The 16,012-nt window shown below is 43.3% G+C and overlaps 1 protein-coding gene and 1 non-coding gene across 15 annotated transcripts in view; both read right to left on the bottom strand.

Moving 5' to 3' along the window:
• pum1 (pumilio RNA-binding family member 1) overlaps nucleotides 1-16,012 on the bottom strand; it is a 152,607-nt gene that overhangs the window by 33,176 nt on the left and 103,419 nt on the right. For all 14 annotated transcript variants that reach the window (XM_085962833.1, XM_085962842.1, XM_085962843.1 and 11 more), the window contains 6 exons: nucleotides 15,165-15,352; nucleotides 13,946-14,112; nucleotides 9,989-10,262; nucleotides 5,014-5,107; nucleotides 3,036-3,155; nucleotides 1,075-1,220 (listed from right to left, as the gene is read on the bottom strand). In XM_085962833.1, coding sequence (XP_085818959.1) covers nucleotides 1,075-1,220; nucleotides 3,036-3,155; nucleotides 5,014-5,107; nucleotides 9,989-10,262; nucleotides 13,946-14,112; nucleotides 15,165-15,352 — 989 coding nt within the window. The remainder of the gene's footprint in view (nucleotides 1-1,074; nucleotides 1,221-3,035; nucleotides 3,156-5,013; nucleotides 5,108-9,988; nucleotides 10,263-13,945; nucleotides 14,113-15,164; nucleotides 15,353-16,012) is intronic.
• Nucleotides 2,150-2,236, bottom strand: LOC147103347 (small nucleolar RNA SNORD103/SNORD85). Its single transcript, XR_015073013.1, has one exon. It is a non-coding gene; the product is annotated as a small nucleolar RNA SNORD103/SNORD85 (small nucleolar RNA).

The raw sequence follows: 16,012 nt of genomic DNA, 5'->3' as shown, positions 1-16,012 counted from the left end.
TGTAAACCGACCACCAACACTTAGCTAACACTTTAGGTCCACTTACAGAACTTCTAAAGATGATCAGTACAAATACAACTTTACAATCTACACCTTTTAAAAAACCTGACCAACTGCATTCGACAGTGACTGTAATAATGACGTCCCTTGACGTGAATTTATTTACGGCACATTAAATAAACATGTATTTTACAAATGCTTTTACCTCACATTCGATCTATGTAATTTAAAAGCAGAACACTGAGGCCTAGAAATTGGGTTTTGGCGCAGCGACGGCTTTAGCGCCGGAAGTTAGTGCCGGAGCTAAGTCGCGCTGGGCGGGCCAAAAATTCACTACTTCTGCGCCCAAACGGCTGCCGGCGCTGCTGAAAGCTGTTAGCGCCTGAAAACTGGCGCTATGCGCCGAATTCCGGCGCTGCGGCGCCCGCTGCGGTGCGGCAGGTTCGGGAAGTGCAGGCCTCCTCCTTCCCTTAAGGAGGAGCTGCCTGCACCCGGCCGCGGCCCGCGATAATCTTTTTAAAAATGAGCCCGGCACCTCGGACAAGTGCCGGGCTTGCTTCTGTTCCGGGGGGGGGAGTCCGGGGAGGGAGCTGCGGCCAGGCGGGCAAGCGGCCGGCCGCCGCGGGGCCTTTAATGCGCCGGCGCAACGTTCTGTAAGGCACCTCTGCCAGAACGTTGCTTGCGGCTGCCACGGGCGAGGCGGCCGCAACTCAATTTCCGAGTTCGGGCGGGTTACCATGGCAACCGGGACGCTGCGCACACCGATGACGTCATCGGTGCCGGCGCAGCGCTACCGGCCTAACGCCGATTTAGGGCCCCTGTCAATTTCAAAACTGGCCATAACTTCGCCGCTAGGCCCTCTAGCGCCTCAAAAGCGGCGCTAAGGCCAGTGAATTTCTAGGCCAGGATCTTTAAAGGCTGTAAAGATGAAAGCATTGTGGAAGAATCGCCCAAAAATATTTCAAAGTGGGCAAAGTCCGTGCCTGTGTTCCAAACCAAAACATATTTGCCCAATTTCCCAGATTCAGTGTTAATGTTGTCATGTACCAAGCTATAAACAGATGGGTGACTTGCCTGTTGCTGCCCTTGCTGTGCCTGTGACGCAGCCTGCTGGTTTGCAGAGTTGTTAGCAGCTGCTGCTGCAGCTTGCTGCTGGAAGAGATTCGCTGGATAAACACCCCATGGAACACCATAGTACTGAGGTGGAACCACTGCAGGGCCTAACAGAGTGAATACAAGGATTTAAAAAAAAAACATATTATGCACTAATTACATTATTGCAGTGCATGAAAACAATCCAGGTGAAAAATTATCACAAACAAAGCTTTCATTATATCGGATATTTCAACGGTGCATTTATTGTCTAATGGACTTGCCACAAATTTTATGTGGGGGACACAGTAAATCTCACTATTTGTGTATCCTAACTTTTTTCCATAGGTTAGTAAAATTGTATACACTGGCTACACTTTAATAAATTCTAGACCTTTCGTTTTCTGAAAAGAAAGAAAGTGCAACAAAATATGCCTGGTTACAGTGGATGGTCCTTAATGGAACCAGGAATGGGGCGCCGCATCAGTTAAAATTAGCAGCGCTTAAACCAGGGGTCAGGATGACTTCAATAAAGTCAATTAAACAAAAATGAGATTACAGAGGCACACTTCAAAAGACAGCTGAACGAGATTCCCTTCAAGGTGAACTGATCTACAACAACATCATTTGTGTGTCTCCGTTTCCAGATACATTAACATTGGCAACGTGAAACCCAAACCTACACACCCCATTAGGGAAGTCAACCTAACCTATACACTACCCACTGAATACTTTGCAGTTACAATAATGCACGCTTGTTGGAAGCCTATTGAAAACGGAGTTGAAATGAATCATGGACTAAAGGAAGCCTAGAATATGCTCAATCTGGTATCAACATAAATCAATCAAATGGATTAAAAACAGGACTTCACTGACTGTGTCCAATAGAAGCACACTTTTCCCTTTCTTTCCCACATTTTTAAAAGCCGATCTATATTTATTCTCCAGTTAACTGCAAACTCACCCCTCGCCGCCAACAGAATCGTTTTGATAAGTAAAATTATCAATGGCAGCAAAAGGTATGGCTTTGGGGGTTCATCGGTAACAATATACTCAGTCTGGCTCAGGTCTTTTGAGTACAGAATTGAAATTCTCATTATCGAACACTGTTCTCAGTGAGGGCAAGTGTGTCATCATTGCCAGACTGACTCCATAACCCTTTTGCTGTATTTATAGAATTATTTTTTTAAATGATCTAGTTCTTAACTGGAGCAAACAATTTTTTTTTTTACCGCTTTGAAGGTGTTCTTGCCCCATTTGAGACTTATTGGAATTGGACTAGATTAGGTTCAACTGATTCTCCCTTGCAAACTCTCATCAGCAATCCAGTTGAAAAGGACACTAGCTATTGCTCACTGAATAGATTTGCCACAAGGATTTAAGAAGTACAACCAACAACCTGTTACAATGAAAGAAAAAACCCAAAACATATCCTGTCATGACGCTATCCTTATAATCTTGTCACGGTTACATTTCATCCTTGAGCCAAGAGTTTCATTGGGTTTAGGAATCATCATTCCTGTCTAAAAGGAACTTTGCTGAATTAAAATGATACACACTGTGTTTCTGCAGATTAGTTTCGAATTTACCTCACTTCAAGCACAGGCCCTGTGGTCCAAGAGTGCCATCACGTCAACAAATTAAACCAACCCATTAAATGCACTAGGTTACACAAAGTCTAAAATCTTACTACACAATACGCCAGTTGAGATAAAGTGAAGTCCAGAATGATAAAAGGCCATTCCGCTCATCCCACCTTCTCCATCCAGAACAATGTATTATTTTAATGTGGAATTTCTCCTTTCCCCCTTCATCGCCTACTTCAAGAGGATCATTAAGTTCCTGCCCTTACCTTCGATTGGGGGTACGGGGGGAAAGAAATAATTAAGCAGTGCGATTAATTCTCTTCATTCAGATCATTGAAATCATTGCTGAAGTTTTACCTGTCAGAGTTGCAGCTGCAGCAAGCCCTGCGGTGTAGGGGTCTGTACCTGGAGGAGCAGCACTGATGATGTATGGATTAGGAACAAAGGTCGCTGGAGCAAGGCCTGCTGAAAACATACCTGCGCAACATTAAAAAATACATACATAAAACATTTGGAATGACACTGGTGGTCCAGTTACAATCTTCTTCACTGCTCGAACAAACTTTTAACTGTAACCGCAATTACAAATCAATAGCCTTTAGCAAGTAATTACAAGTCATTGCTCGTATCTTTTTTACAACACCAAAGAAAACCATTTCTGGAATTATGGTACTCTAAAGCTTACTATCTGTTGCAAGGGAAAATCAGATTACACTCACAATAGGAAGCTGATTTGCACGAGCACTAAAAATGCATTGTTACTTAAAAACTCGGTCAAATACTTCAAATACACAAAACATAAAGAAAACTTGTGATACAAGTATATACACACTGCAAAAGTAATTCAATTTTGATTTGTTGAATGCATTACTTGAGGTGCCTATTGCGTTGCATTTAATTTGTCTAACATTAAGCCGCAGTGGTATGGGTACACTGGCATTGCTTGCAAGATTCGCAGTAGCTAAGAAATGCACTACAACCAGTAAGAATTGAAATAATAAAAGGACAATGAGCTTCTAGCTGCTTCAGTTGATAAATGCACCAAGTGATGTGTTTCCAAGACAGACAGACCAAAGAGCCACCCTGTGCAGCTAGCCTGCAAACATTGATAAGGCTTTCTTGAACTACTCCCCACCCCCACCAGTTGTGTCTGGTTCAGATCACTAGACGACATAAAATGTTCTCAATACTGAATGCTTTTCGACTGAGGGCCAAAAGTGCCATCACTCCCAGACGTTTACAATGAATGCAATATTTCCAATTACAACAAAAAAAAGGGACCATACAATCCCATCAATGCAGGAGCTGAAGTGGTACCATGCTGGTATATTTTTGTACAAAGCTGTCTAAATCCAATAAAATACATTTTATTCCATCTTGTGAGCAAAAAAAAAAGCTACTCCACGTGTAAAATATCAGCCAAGCAACGCAAGCATTCTCCTGTTGGCCCTGAATTATTCAGCCATTAAGCTGTATAGAATTGTACTATTTAATCTCGCAGCATAGCATTACAATGTTATTGGTGCCATTTGACTGCCCGGCAGTGCTGCACGGAGATAAAATGGTAATTTCAGGGACTTTAACACATCTAATAAAGGAAGGCATCACAGCTTAACAGCTGAAAATTCCTCAAGGGGAAAACCGCAGTTTTAAAATTGAAGCAGTACATTATGTCTCAGAAACCATTTCCCCCCCGTCAACCAGTTACCAAACTGTAACTAAACATCATTTAATTTTAGTAATCATGCTCGGACAAACTGAATATAAGTTAGGACACTTGAGTAACAAGACGAAATGCTAATGTTAAAAGATTTCAAAATCAACTTCTAACAATTCACTTACCCAGCCAAACAAACACATTTAATTTTAAATGGCTATCTCGAGCCTTTACACTCACACTTCATACTACAGCTCAACAAATTGACACATCCCCATGGATACCCAATGGCTCCAGAAGGCAATCAAGTACATAAACAGGAAGATTAAGTCTAGGTCCCAATTATATTGGGTTCTCGGCCAAGTAACACAGATGTCGTTCTAGTCATTAGTAAGTACTTCCTCCAGAGTTTACTGTCAACTCCCCTCCATCCAATACATTAAATAGCCACCAAATTACATACAATTGCTACCAAGGTTAAGTTCTCCTTTAAAGCAGGGACTTCACGTCTGTCTGTCGACAAATCTTCAAATCATTTGCTCCCCATTTAGCACAGCTAAATACAGAGAACTGCGGTAACTGCCGAATGACCAAATAATCTCCCATCAGATATTTAGATGGGTGCACAATAGGTACACAAACTGGTTTAGTAACGAGTTGCTCTTGGAAATGGCTTACCTATGTGAGGCTGCTGGGCAGCTGCAAGTGCATACTGCTGCTGTTGTGCAGCCGTCAGCTGCTGAACTGTCAATGCATTCTGCCTCTGGAATAGCTAAACAAAAAAAGACAGAAGTTTTTTAATTATACTGAATGTTGGTCCACTTACTGTGCTTGCAGCCCCCTGGTGCCGTACAGTTATGCCATTATCTAGCACAGCTGTAGTTTTCTCCTACAATTCTGTACACTATTTCAGCAACTACTACTTCTCAATAAGAAATTCTGAGGGAAATTCAGCTAGGTTATTACAGCAGACTTTCAGAGGCTGCCTGTCCCCTCAAAATGAAGGAAAGCTTAAAGGTGAGCCACCAGTTTTTTTTTTTTTTTATAAAGTGCTTCTCGAGCTACATTATCACATGTATAAACGTTATTTCCTACATTACAACAGTGACTAACTTCAAAAAGTACTTCATTGGCTGTAAAGCACTTTGGGACGTCTGGTGGTCATGAAAGGCGCTGTACAAATGCAAATCTTTCTTTGTTTCTTTCTATTCCCTATATTGAGAGTAGGGATAGACCAGTTTCATAATACATGGGAAGAATAACTCTGTTCCCCAGTAGCAATGAGGCACATTGGGCGACCAAGTAGGGCACTTAGAGCCACATTGAGAGGGGGAGAAAATTAAACCCCAAAGTGTCAAGCAGTGGTTTTTGGGTGCAATACTGCATGGCTGATTGACTACATGCCGCTGGGTACTTGCTCCTCAGCCCAGAGACGCATGGAGCAGAGCCGCAGTAGAGGGGGACCTCTGTTGGAAATAGACAGATCAGTCAGCATCTGTGAAAAGAAATGTTAATGTTGAGTGTAACTGACGAAAGGTTACACCCAAAATGTTCATTTTACAGATGTTGATTGACCTGCTCAGTATTGCCAATGTTGTTTTGGATTTCTAGTGTTTGCCATTTCGTTCCTTTTTAATTATTTCTCAATAAAGCCCACTAATTAACAGAGCTTCTTAAAAAAAGGGGAAACTGTATCACGCAAGTGAACTTCCCCAACAATTTGCAGGAGATTTTTTTTGTCTATGTAGAATACATGTTCAGATTCCATTGAAACCTACTTTTCTCTGTGGTTAATTTGTATCTGCCCAGATTAATTATTGGCAGATCTACAGTTTCCAAGGTCTTAAACAACTCGATCGATTTAGTTATAATGAATCACTTAAATAACCGCAATTTTAAAAAGATGTTATGTAATTTCAAATGTTAAAGATACTTGTAGCTTTTTCTGAAGCTTCAGTTAAAGAGACTTCGGTACCAAGGATTTTACTTTTGGTTCGTTAAGAATGCACACGTCTGTTGGGTCAATTCCAAGTCTGCTGTTTGGGTGCTGCAGTAATGACGACAAACTGTTTAACTAAGATCTGTGCAGTTGTAGCTGCCTGCCTCATTTCAGCATAGTCATTACACAGTTAGACAAAAAAAAACTACTCCAGGTTTCTAAAACAGAAATGAGGCGGTGGTGTGGAGATAGGGGGAAAGGTGCAGCTTCTGTGGCATCAGGCCCATGCCCGCAATCCCCACAACAAGCTATGGCAGTGGTCCTCAAACTGGGGTCCGCAGAGACTTTCCAGAGGTCCACAAAATAATGTCAATGTGCAGCCGGAGGCAGGCTTGGTGCGAGATGGGAGCGGAGAGCAGCCACCACATGTGCAGCATAGGCGGGGAGATGCCTGGAGGTTATAAACCCATTTAGAATCAATTCCCAAATTGCTGTTTACCAACAAAATAGCTTCCCTAGTTGTCCAGGCTAAAAACAATAGGTTGCAGTTTAGAGACCATTCCTTAAATCTGAGGGGTATGGCTAAAAGTTTAATCAGTTCACAAGTCTCTTCCCTGGGTAAAATGCTGCATTATTTTACAAGGAAGGAAAACAGACCAACTCAGCCAACCAATAGAAGAACCCTCTTTACAACAGATCACAGACTGTGCAAAGACACAAAGTAGTGTGTGGCCAAAATCATGCCACCTACCTTCTAAATACAGTTGGTACCGAGTGCCCTTCGCATTGCTATACCAACATTTTCAGGAAACATGGTGGTAGAGTTTAAGCTGCGGAATTAGGGACACTTCCCCCTCCCTCACCTGGGGAAAAACATCACACCAAGGATAGACAGACTCTGCAGAGAGAGGCAGGCACACCCATCTCACTGATATCTAAGTAAATACCTGTTTTCTTAAAAGCATTATTAAAACACACTTTACTCTGCAGCACTTTCATATTTCGAGTATTATAACTTAGATAGGGGGGTTCCGGGATTACATTAGTCAAGGGGTACATTAATCAAAAAAGTTTGCGAAACACTGAGCTATGATGTCAAGGCATTCAACGAGTAATAATTAAATCACAGGATTACACAGGATATATAGCACAGAAACAGGCCATTCAGCCCAACCAGTCCATGCCGGCGTTTATGCTCCACTCGAGCCTCCTCCCATCCTTCATCTAACTATCAGCATAATTCTCTATTCCCTTCTCCCTCATATGCTTATCTAGCCTCCCCTTAAATCATCATCTTAAGCAGTCCCTTGGAACCAAGGATGACTTGCTTCCACATTAAAAATGAGTTCTCAGGTGACTGAGTCCAATGCGGGACCTACAGTCTCCGTCACAGGTGGGGCAGACGGTGGGTGAAGGGGCGGGCGGGTGGGGTGCTTGGGTTGACGTGCGCTCCTTCTGCTTGGCTTCCGCTTGCTCCCGGCGAAGAGACTCGAGGTGTTTGGCGCCTTCCCCGAGGCTTCACCTCCACTTTGTGCGGTCTTGAACAAAGGTCCTCCACCAACCTTCCCCCGCCACACAGTGCTGCCCCCCACCCCGATTATCAAAATCCACAACAAGGCCTTGGACAACGTGGACCACTTTCCATACCTCGGGAGCCTACTGTCAACAACGGCAGACGTCGATGACGAAGTCCAACACCGCCTTCAGTGTGCCAGTGTAGCCTTCGGTCGCCTGAGGAAGAGAGTGTTTGAAGACCAGGACCTCAAACCTGGCACTAAGCTCATGGTCTACAGAGACAGCAGTGATACCCGCCCTGCTGTATGCCTCAGAGACATGGACCATGTACAGCAGGCACCTCCAACGCTGCCTCCGCAAGATCCTGCAAATCCATTGGCAGGATAGGCGCACCAACGTCAGTGTTCTCGCTCAGGCCCCTTAAATGCCGTTTGCTTCAACCTGTGAGTAGTGAGTTCCACATTCTCACCACGCTCTGGGTAAAGAAGTTTCTTTCCCTCTTTGATTTCTTGGTGACTATCACATATTGATGGCCATCAAGAGAGTGAAGTCAATTTCCGATTGCTCTTGACCACCTTCTGGCAGTAAATTTACAGAATCCCAGCAGCAAGGTCAAGGCAGACTTACTACGCAAGAGAGGGAATCTGGTGTGGTGGGGACAACGGCACACGCGGGTAGGAAAAGTGAAAGCGCGCGAAGCAGGTTATAAAATACATTCGTGAGTTACAATTTCTGAATGAAGCTGATGGGATGTTCAGGGCTCCTTATCTGGCCCAATAGGTAAATTTTGGATACTGAGGGACTCGAGGGATATGGGGATAGTGCGGGAAGGTGGAGTTGAGGTAGATCAGCCATGATCTTATTGAATGGCGGAGCAGGCTCGAAGAGCTGACTCCCAGTGTTCCCTGTAAGGTGTGCGGCCCCCACACTGCTCCAGGGAACCCGTGCAGTAGGCTTGCCAGTATTTCAATGTAAAAACCGCGCATGCGTGGTATTTTGAAGGGGCCGCGCAGGGCCAAAAAAAGAGACAGGGAACACAGCCTACTCCTGCTCCTATTTCTTACGTCAAGTCACTACTCAATATAGTATGAAGCCATACAGACATAAGGGTTGTCGATTCAATTCCCAGTCTGAGCTGAGTTAGCCGATCTAAGCCCAGGCAGCACCTAAGAGACTACAATTGGCTCTGAGGTGGGACCGAGAAAACCCAGCCAGTGCTCCCGCTCGCTACTGCTATCCACAAGGCCTGTGTAACTGCCAACATTGGGCGAGGACAGTTTTGGGCTTGACTACAATGTCAACCACAGCCAAATAACCTGCCAACACTTTCTAACTACGTTCACAGAACAGCCGCCACTTGATTTGGGTACTAAAAGGAGCAATATTCCTCAACCAAAACCGCAGTGATATAATGTGTAGTTACTACCATACAAAAGTAAAGATGGAGGGGTTTGGTTTTTAATGTCATGGGACTAGACATATAATTACATAGAAATTACAACACGGAAACAGGTCGTTCAGCTGAAGAAGTTCATATGGTGTTTATCCTCCACATGAGCAATAGTCTTAATCCACTGCAGCCACCCTGTTCTTCTATCCCTTCCCGCCATTCCATCAATCACCCACGTAACATTTTTTAAACGTTGGCATGATCTCTGCTTGTCACTAAGTTGGAGGTGCAATCACTAACTCTGGTAGTGCTTTCCACTAAAAAAAAGTCTCTCCTGCTCTCTGTCCTAAACCTCTTGCATTTCCTCTTATACCCAATGTCTCCTTGCTCTGGAATTCTCAACCACTGGAAAACGTCACTTTCTAGCTACTTGAGAATCCCTTCAGAATTTAAAAAACTATCAAATCACTACATAATCTCATTTGTTCTAATGTCGCAACCGCCCTCCAGTCAAGTACAATTACTACTTTAAAAAAACGAAAACGCACTACCTCACCTTACTGACATTGAATTCCATCTGCCGCAGCTGCCAGGAGCTTTGGAACTGTATCCCTGTAGGGTCTGCATGAGGGGGGAGTCGGGGAGAAACCTGAGATGGCATGGGGGGTAAGGGAGTGAGGTACTTCAGTTTGTACCAACAGTTAATATGTACATCCCCCCCCACCGCAGGACCAGCTCGTCAAAAATGGATTGGCGGGTCCTTCAATTCTCTAACTTAAACTCAGTTGTGCCGATGTGGGCAAACTAACCTGTTGTTGCGAGCTGTAGTCAAACAGACTCACAGCTGCCGTTGCCGAATCCATTTGCACCTGGCTACTGGAATAATCGAACTGTAGCGAGTCCAGCCCTACAGGTTCCATAGAATCCAAGGGCACGTTCTGTGACTCCACATTGTTGAAGTCTTCTGTCGGCTTTACATTGTTGCTGTTGGCCAGCTGACCCAGGCCTTCCGAACTGTTCTGGTTAGGGCCAAGAAGATCCACTACTTCATTTGGGGAGGTCTGACAGCTGCCGGGGGTACGGCTACACAAAGAAAAGTTAGTTAGTCGTCATTCTTGTATACGCAACAGAAATACTCACATCTCACTGTTATTAGTAATGCTTATACCAGAAGACAGGCACATTTAACAGCAACCGTACAACTTAGAAAACATAAAAGGGACTATGTTGTACAAATAAATATAGGTTGATCTGGAGATTTGAATTTACATACAAGATCTTAATTACAAGATTTTGCAGAGAATTGTTTGGTTTACTGCAAGTGTTAAAAGCAGTCTTGGTCAAGCACTGCCATAGTCAGCATGCAACGTTAAATATTTAGATTTTTTAATAAAATGAACCAATAATCGAGTTTCCACAGTAGGCATAGAACTAAAAAGCTACAACATAAAGTCTCATTTAAGCAAAAAATACATCGCTTAAGGAGATAAAATTTGCTCTTATACAGTCGTTGAACCATTTAATACTAATCAAAGAAAGTTTCACAGTAAGCCACATGCTGCTGACAAAGGGAAAATAGAACCACAGAATGTTCCTCAAATGTAACATTATGTAAAACATATTAAGGAGGATCACATGCTTGAAATTACATAAAAGGGCAAGTGTTCCATGGTTGGATCCAATATATGTGGAAAATTGACCATTTTTCTGTTCCTTTCAACAGAAGTGGAATAATGAGGCCACTTATTCCTTGGACGGCAAGAGATTAAATGGGGTAGAAAAGCAAATAAATCACTAAAAGTAGCAATACAGGTTGATTCAGGCCATATAAGAGTTTAAACCAAGTACTGGGGCTCATTTCTTAGAGCAACAGAATATAAAAGCAGGGAGGTAATGTTAAATTTATATAGAACCTTGGTTAGACCACACGAGTACTGTGTGTAGTTCTGGTCTCCACTGCAAAAAGGATACCGAAGCACTGGAGAAAGTGCAGAAAAGATGTACAAGGATGTTATCAGAATTGAGATGATGCAACTATCAGGAAAGATTGAGCAGGCTGGGGTGCTTTTCTCTGTAAGAGAAGACTAAGGTGACCTGATCGGTCTTTAAAATTATGCAGTGGTTCAATAGGGTGATGTGGAGAAACTGTTCCCACTTGTAGTGGAGCCCAGTACAAAGGAGCACAAATATAACAGCCACCAACAGATCAAATAAAGAATTTAGGAGGAGTATCTTTACACAGAGTGGCGAGAATGTGGAACTCACTGCCACATGGAGTGGTTGAAGCAGAGAGCATTGGTGTATTTAAAGGGAGGGTTGATGCATACATGAGGGATACGGGAATAGAGGGACATGGGAACAGTGTGGAAAGAGGAAATGTGAGTAGGAGGCTCGTGTGGATTATAAACATCGGCCTAAATCGGTCGTGCCAAATGGCCTAATTGTGCTGTAGATTCTAAGTAATTCTACGTAACTGCAAATTTCCAGAATTTCAAACATACATTTTTAAGGCACAGTTCAAAGCCGAAAAGTTAAATATAACTTATGTTTTAATCGATATTTAACACTGCAGGGACAGAAGTGCTGTTGACCAAACTGCGAGGGGGGATTGTGGCCTGATGGCCAAGCATGTTGATATACCAACAGCTTACCCCATGGATTTATGGGACATAGGTTAGCACCCATAATTCGGTACACAGCAAATGTGTGATTTTGACTATGCCACTAGGACAAGCATCTGGTGAAAGGTACGCATCAGAGGAGAATGGAACACAGTATCGGAACAAGAGGAGGCCATTCAGCCCCTATAGCCTGTTCTGCCATTCAATGAGATCATGGCTGATCTGTATCCTAACTCTATCCACCCACCTTGGCTCCATATCTTTATAGCAAAAATTTATCGATCTTGGATTTAAAATGAATTGAGCGAGCATCTACAGCTTTTTGTGTGAGAGAGTTCCACACTTATACCACCCTTTATGTGAAGAAGTGTTTCCTAACTTCTCTCCCGAATGGCCAAGACGGTGAGTCACCTTGTGACACTACTGGACACCACGCAGCAACTGGGTACAGAATCACATTGCTTTCACCTCTCTACCCCTTACTCTGAAAACATTGCTGGGTGTAGGTGTGCATGAGGGCTGAAAAGGTCTCAACTGCGTAGAAGATATTGCACAGCTTGCGTCTCCTTCCCTCCTGCTAAGACCAATAATTGAGGAGTGAAATAGGTCTTCCGCGCTAGTGGATTAAACCCAGCATTGTACTACAGAGATACACACTTGACTAAAATGTTTGTTTCACAAGCGAGCAAGTGCATGAGTGGAAAAATACTGCCTTCAACAAGCATCAACACCACATTCTATTTATGGCGCATTCTAACTACCCGTTATTCTGTTAAGAACAATGACTTCCAGCAGTGAGATTTTGGTCTTGTACAATGGTACTTATGTCCTGAATGGAGCTCAGTACTATAATAAAAGAAAAAACCTAGAATCCTTACCACTTGTCAAGATTACTACATCCAAGATGCATCAATCCTGGAAGTTTATGCAGCGAAGGAGTGACAGGGCAATGACTTGTTACGGCATCTTAACACAGAAACAGGCAATTCCACCCAACCAGTCCACGTTGGTGTTTAACCGCCACACGAGCAATAGCTCTAATACCATGTGCCTACCCTATTCCCACGTCCCCTAGTTCTGGACCTCAACCAGTGGAAAACGTCTGTTTCTTTCTCCTCTCTGAATTTTAAAAATATCTGTCGAATCACTCCATAATCTCCTCTGTTCCAATGAAAACAGCCCCAATATTTCCGGGTACTTTGGTCGCATTTGTATTTCCTTGCACCAGGCAGCATGCTAGTGAATCTGCCCTGTACCTGCTCTACTGCCTCGACATCCTTCCTGCAGTGTGCAGCCCAAAATTGCACACAATAATCAAACTGTGGTCTCAGGCAAGTTTGTATTATTTTATTTAGTTTGCGCTAGTGGCCTTGGATGTGAATGACTGAAGGAGTTTATTTATTTATTGTTAATGGAGTATGAATCAGCACAACAAAAGTTGTCACGGTTGGACTGGGCAATTGCTGGTGCTGTAAATAATGACACAGCTCTTTTCAAACCACTCCGCCCCCCGATCCAAAAGCATTGTTCTTGTACAGCCATCAGTCCATGCACGCAGAGCAGTCTTCACACCCATGTATGCGAGATACATTACGCTTATTTTTTACTGCCTATGGGTATTTAAATCTTATACAATATGGCGTGCCCATTACTGTATGTTACCATATGTTGATTTTCTTTTTATTAGACACTTCCTCTTTAGTCAATTGTACCTCCAAAGTTAATATTCAATTTCTGAACGCCAGTTTTTGGGTTGAGGGTGGAAGGAGGGGGCCTGACTTGGTTAATGTTTTCATGCCTGCCAGGAAATTTTGCCATTTGCCACTCAAAGGTGGTGTATGTAGTGTAGTGTTCTGGGTAGATTCTCATGGTGTGGCAAGTCATGTGATCGGAATGTGCTATTTCGACAACAGCATTGGAGCATGAAGCAAGCTTTTGGACAGAATGCAATATTTTCATCTGTAATATTTTTTGTTTTCAGTGTTAATGGATATAAAAATTCTGATATTGGTCCAAAGTGGAAACACTCGTCACAATCATAGTGGACAAATATCCCAATAAATCCATTGCAAGACTTAGCCTTATTCACCTTTATCAAAAATGTTATTAAGTGAAACAAAAACATTGTAACCTTACACTACATACCTGAAGTCCTTAACATCAGAATCTATGCCATTTTGTACCACCAGCCCATTTGTTTTATCAATCCCGTCATCCTCCACTTCTTTCAGGTCCCCCATCTTATCCCCATCGAATGAAGATTTTCCTTTCTTGTCTCCCTTTTCATTATGAGCCTCAGCGTCTCCAGAACCCTAAACAGAGTGGGCAGAGAGGAGGGTGTGGGAAGAGACAGGGAAAACACCTTTAATATACCATAGCTGAAGTGCTGTACCAACACAGTCACGCTGCCGGTTTAAACACTACCCACACAGCTGAAAAAGTGCATCGGTCAGATAGCACAGAACTGCTAAGATAGCGTCATTATTATCCCTCTGAAGTCTGGAAATCCCCATTACACTAGGTTAAATAATGTGATTTTGAAAGTACAGCAGTTAACCTCCAGACGGCATCAACAATAAACCAAGGTGGTGCACTGGTAAAACAATGCTAAAATTATAAATAGTCGCGTTAATGAGTCACAGCTTTGAACAACTTCACCATTGACGTCACCTTGGAGACGCGCCCAAATGGTTCCGAGAGTTTGTCCAATCAGTTGCCAAGCCATACAGGCCAGGAAGGTAGGTTCTAGATGGACTTAACTTGGGCCGTGGTTGGGCTATAAGCAGCCCTGGGATAGTGGAGCAGGGAATCGTCTAGGGTTTCTGCTCCGACCCACTATCTGCCAACCTGCGCTGGAAATGCATCTGTGCATGTGGTGATATCAGGTGAGGGTAAAGCTGCGCATGGATGGGACTCTTTGTGGTCACAAAGCCTGCTAACGTTCATCAAGGTTCACATATGAACAATGGTCATTCGAGTGAGTTACCACAGGGCAGCCAGCGTTCGTGGAACCATAATTTGCCAAGCAGCCATGGGGCAGGGGGTCCCCCAGAGGATTTTAGTAATGCAGAGTCTGAATTATGTCGACTTGAACTGTAGGCATAACTTACACTTTGCAGTATAACTTCAGAATCTGCCCTTCCAAACTTGGGTTGTGCTTGGAGACCATTTTGAACTGTATAACACCAGGGTGAAGTACTGATGATTGTGCTGGGATCAATTTGAGATGATGAATTGAGAGAGCGGCACAAAAACCACATTGTACAACATTAAAGTCACTGGCTGATGTGCGTGTGTGTGTATTTTTCCCCCTCCATGGTTGCAGTATCAGTGTTATTGCAAAGCAAATGCTTCCAATACTTACAAATGGCCCTTTTCTGAGGCAGGACTCCAGTTTTTCCCCAGGAGAAGAGCTCAGCACATACTCCACCATGCTGACACCCAGCCCGCCACTTTCAGACCGTGGAGACAGGACAGAGTTGACCTCATTACTGCCGTGGAAACCTTGACCAGGGCGTCTCTGCACCATGATTGGCTGCGACACAGAGTGATCTGAGAGAGGTGAATTAAAGAGGCATTAGTTCCCTGTTACTAAAGTAATGTACGGTATAACAGATAAGCTGACATGGAACTCGGCATTTTGGAGCTCCACATGGCCCAATTACAATTTACTAGAAGGCAGCTGCGCAGATGGTAAAATAACCCGTGTGCATCAAAATGCAACTGCTCATCTTTAAATAGTAAATCGCAATAGTGAATGCCAGTAGCCCTCAGACAGCAACACTTTCTGGTACTCCACTTCAATTAAATAGGCAACACTTGGCTTCAACTATATAGCCTTTTTTTTTTTGCATGTAAAGAAAGTGCAGTTCAACACTAATTCTAAAACAGCATTTTTAAACCAACTGCAGTCCTAATTTATATTCAATCCTTTCCAAAACCCAACACTTGAAAGTTCTTACAGCAAATAGATTATACATATAGTTAGTTGCCTGCACACACTAGGAGATCTGCTTGTGCTATTTTCAGGCAAGTCTCACATACTGAGACTCTCCTGAAAATAGCACAGATAGACATAATACTCGAGATGATAGGACACCCTAAAGCCAAGTCTCCCGGCAAATGTAGGCCACAAGACCAATAGCAGAACAGTGTCTGGAGCCTAGTCACTGCCAATATAAAAACTGATATTTACATTTAATGAAAATGTGA

This window comes from Somniosus microcephalus, chromosome 20, assembly GCF_052327205.1.
Source record: "Somniosus microcephalus isolate GS21.2 chromosome 20, FLI_Smic_1.0, whole genome shotgun sequence".
NCBI lineage: Eukaryota > Metazoa > Chordata > Chondrichthyes > Squaliformes > Somniosidae > Somniosus > Somniosus microcephalus.
The sequence above is the reverse complement of the archived record's forward strand: the minus strand, read 5'-3'. Positions and strand labels throughout refer to the sequence as shown.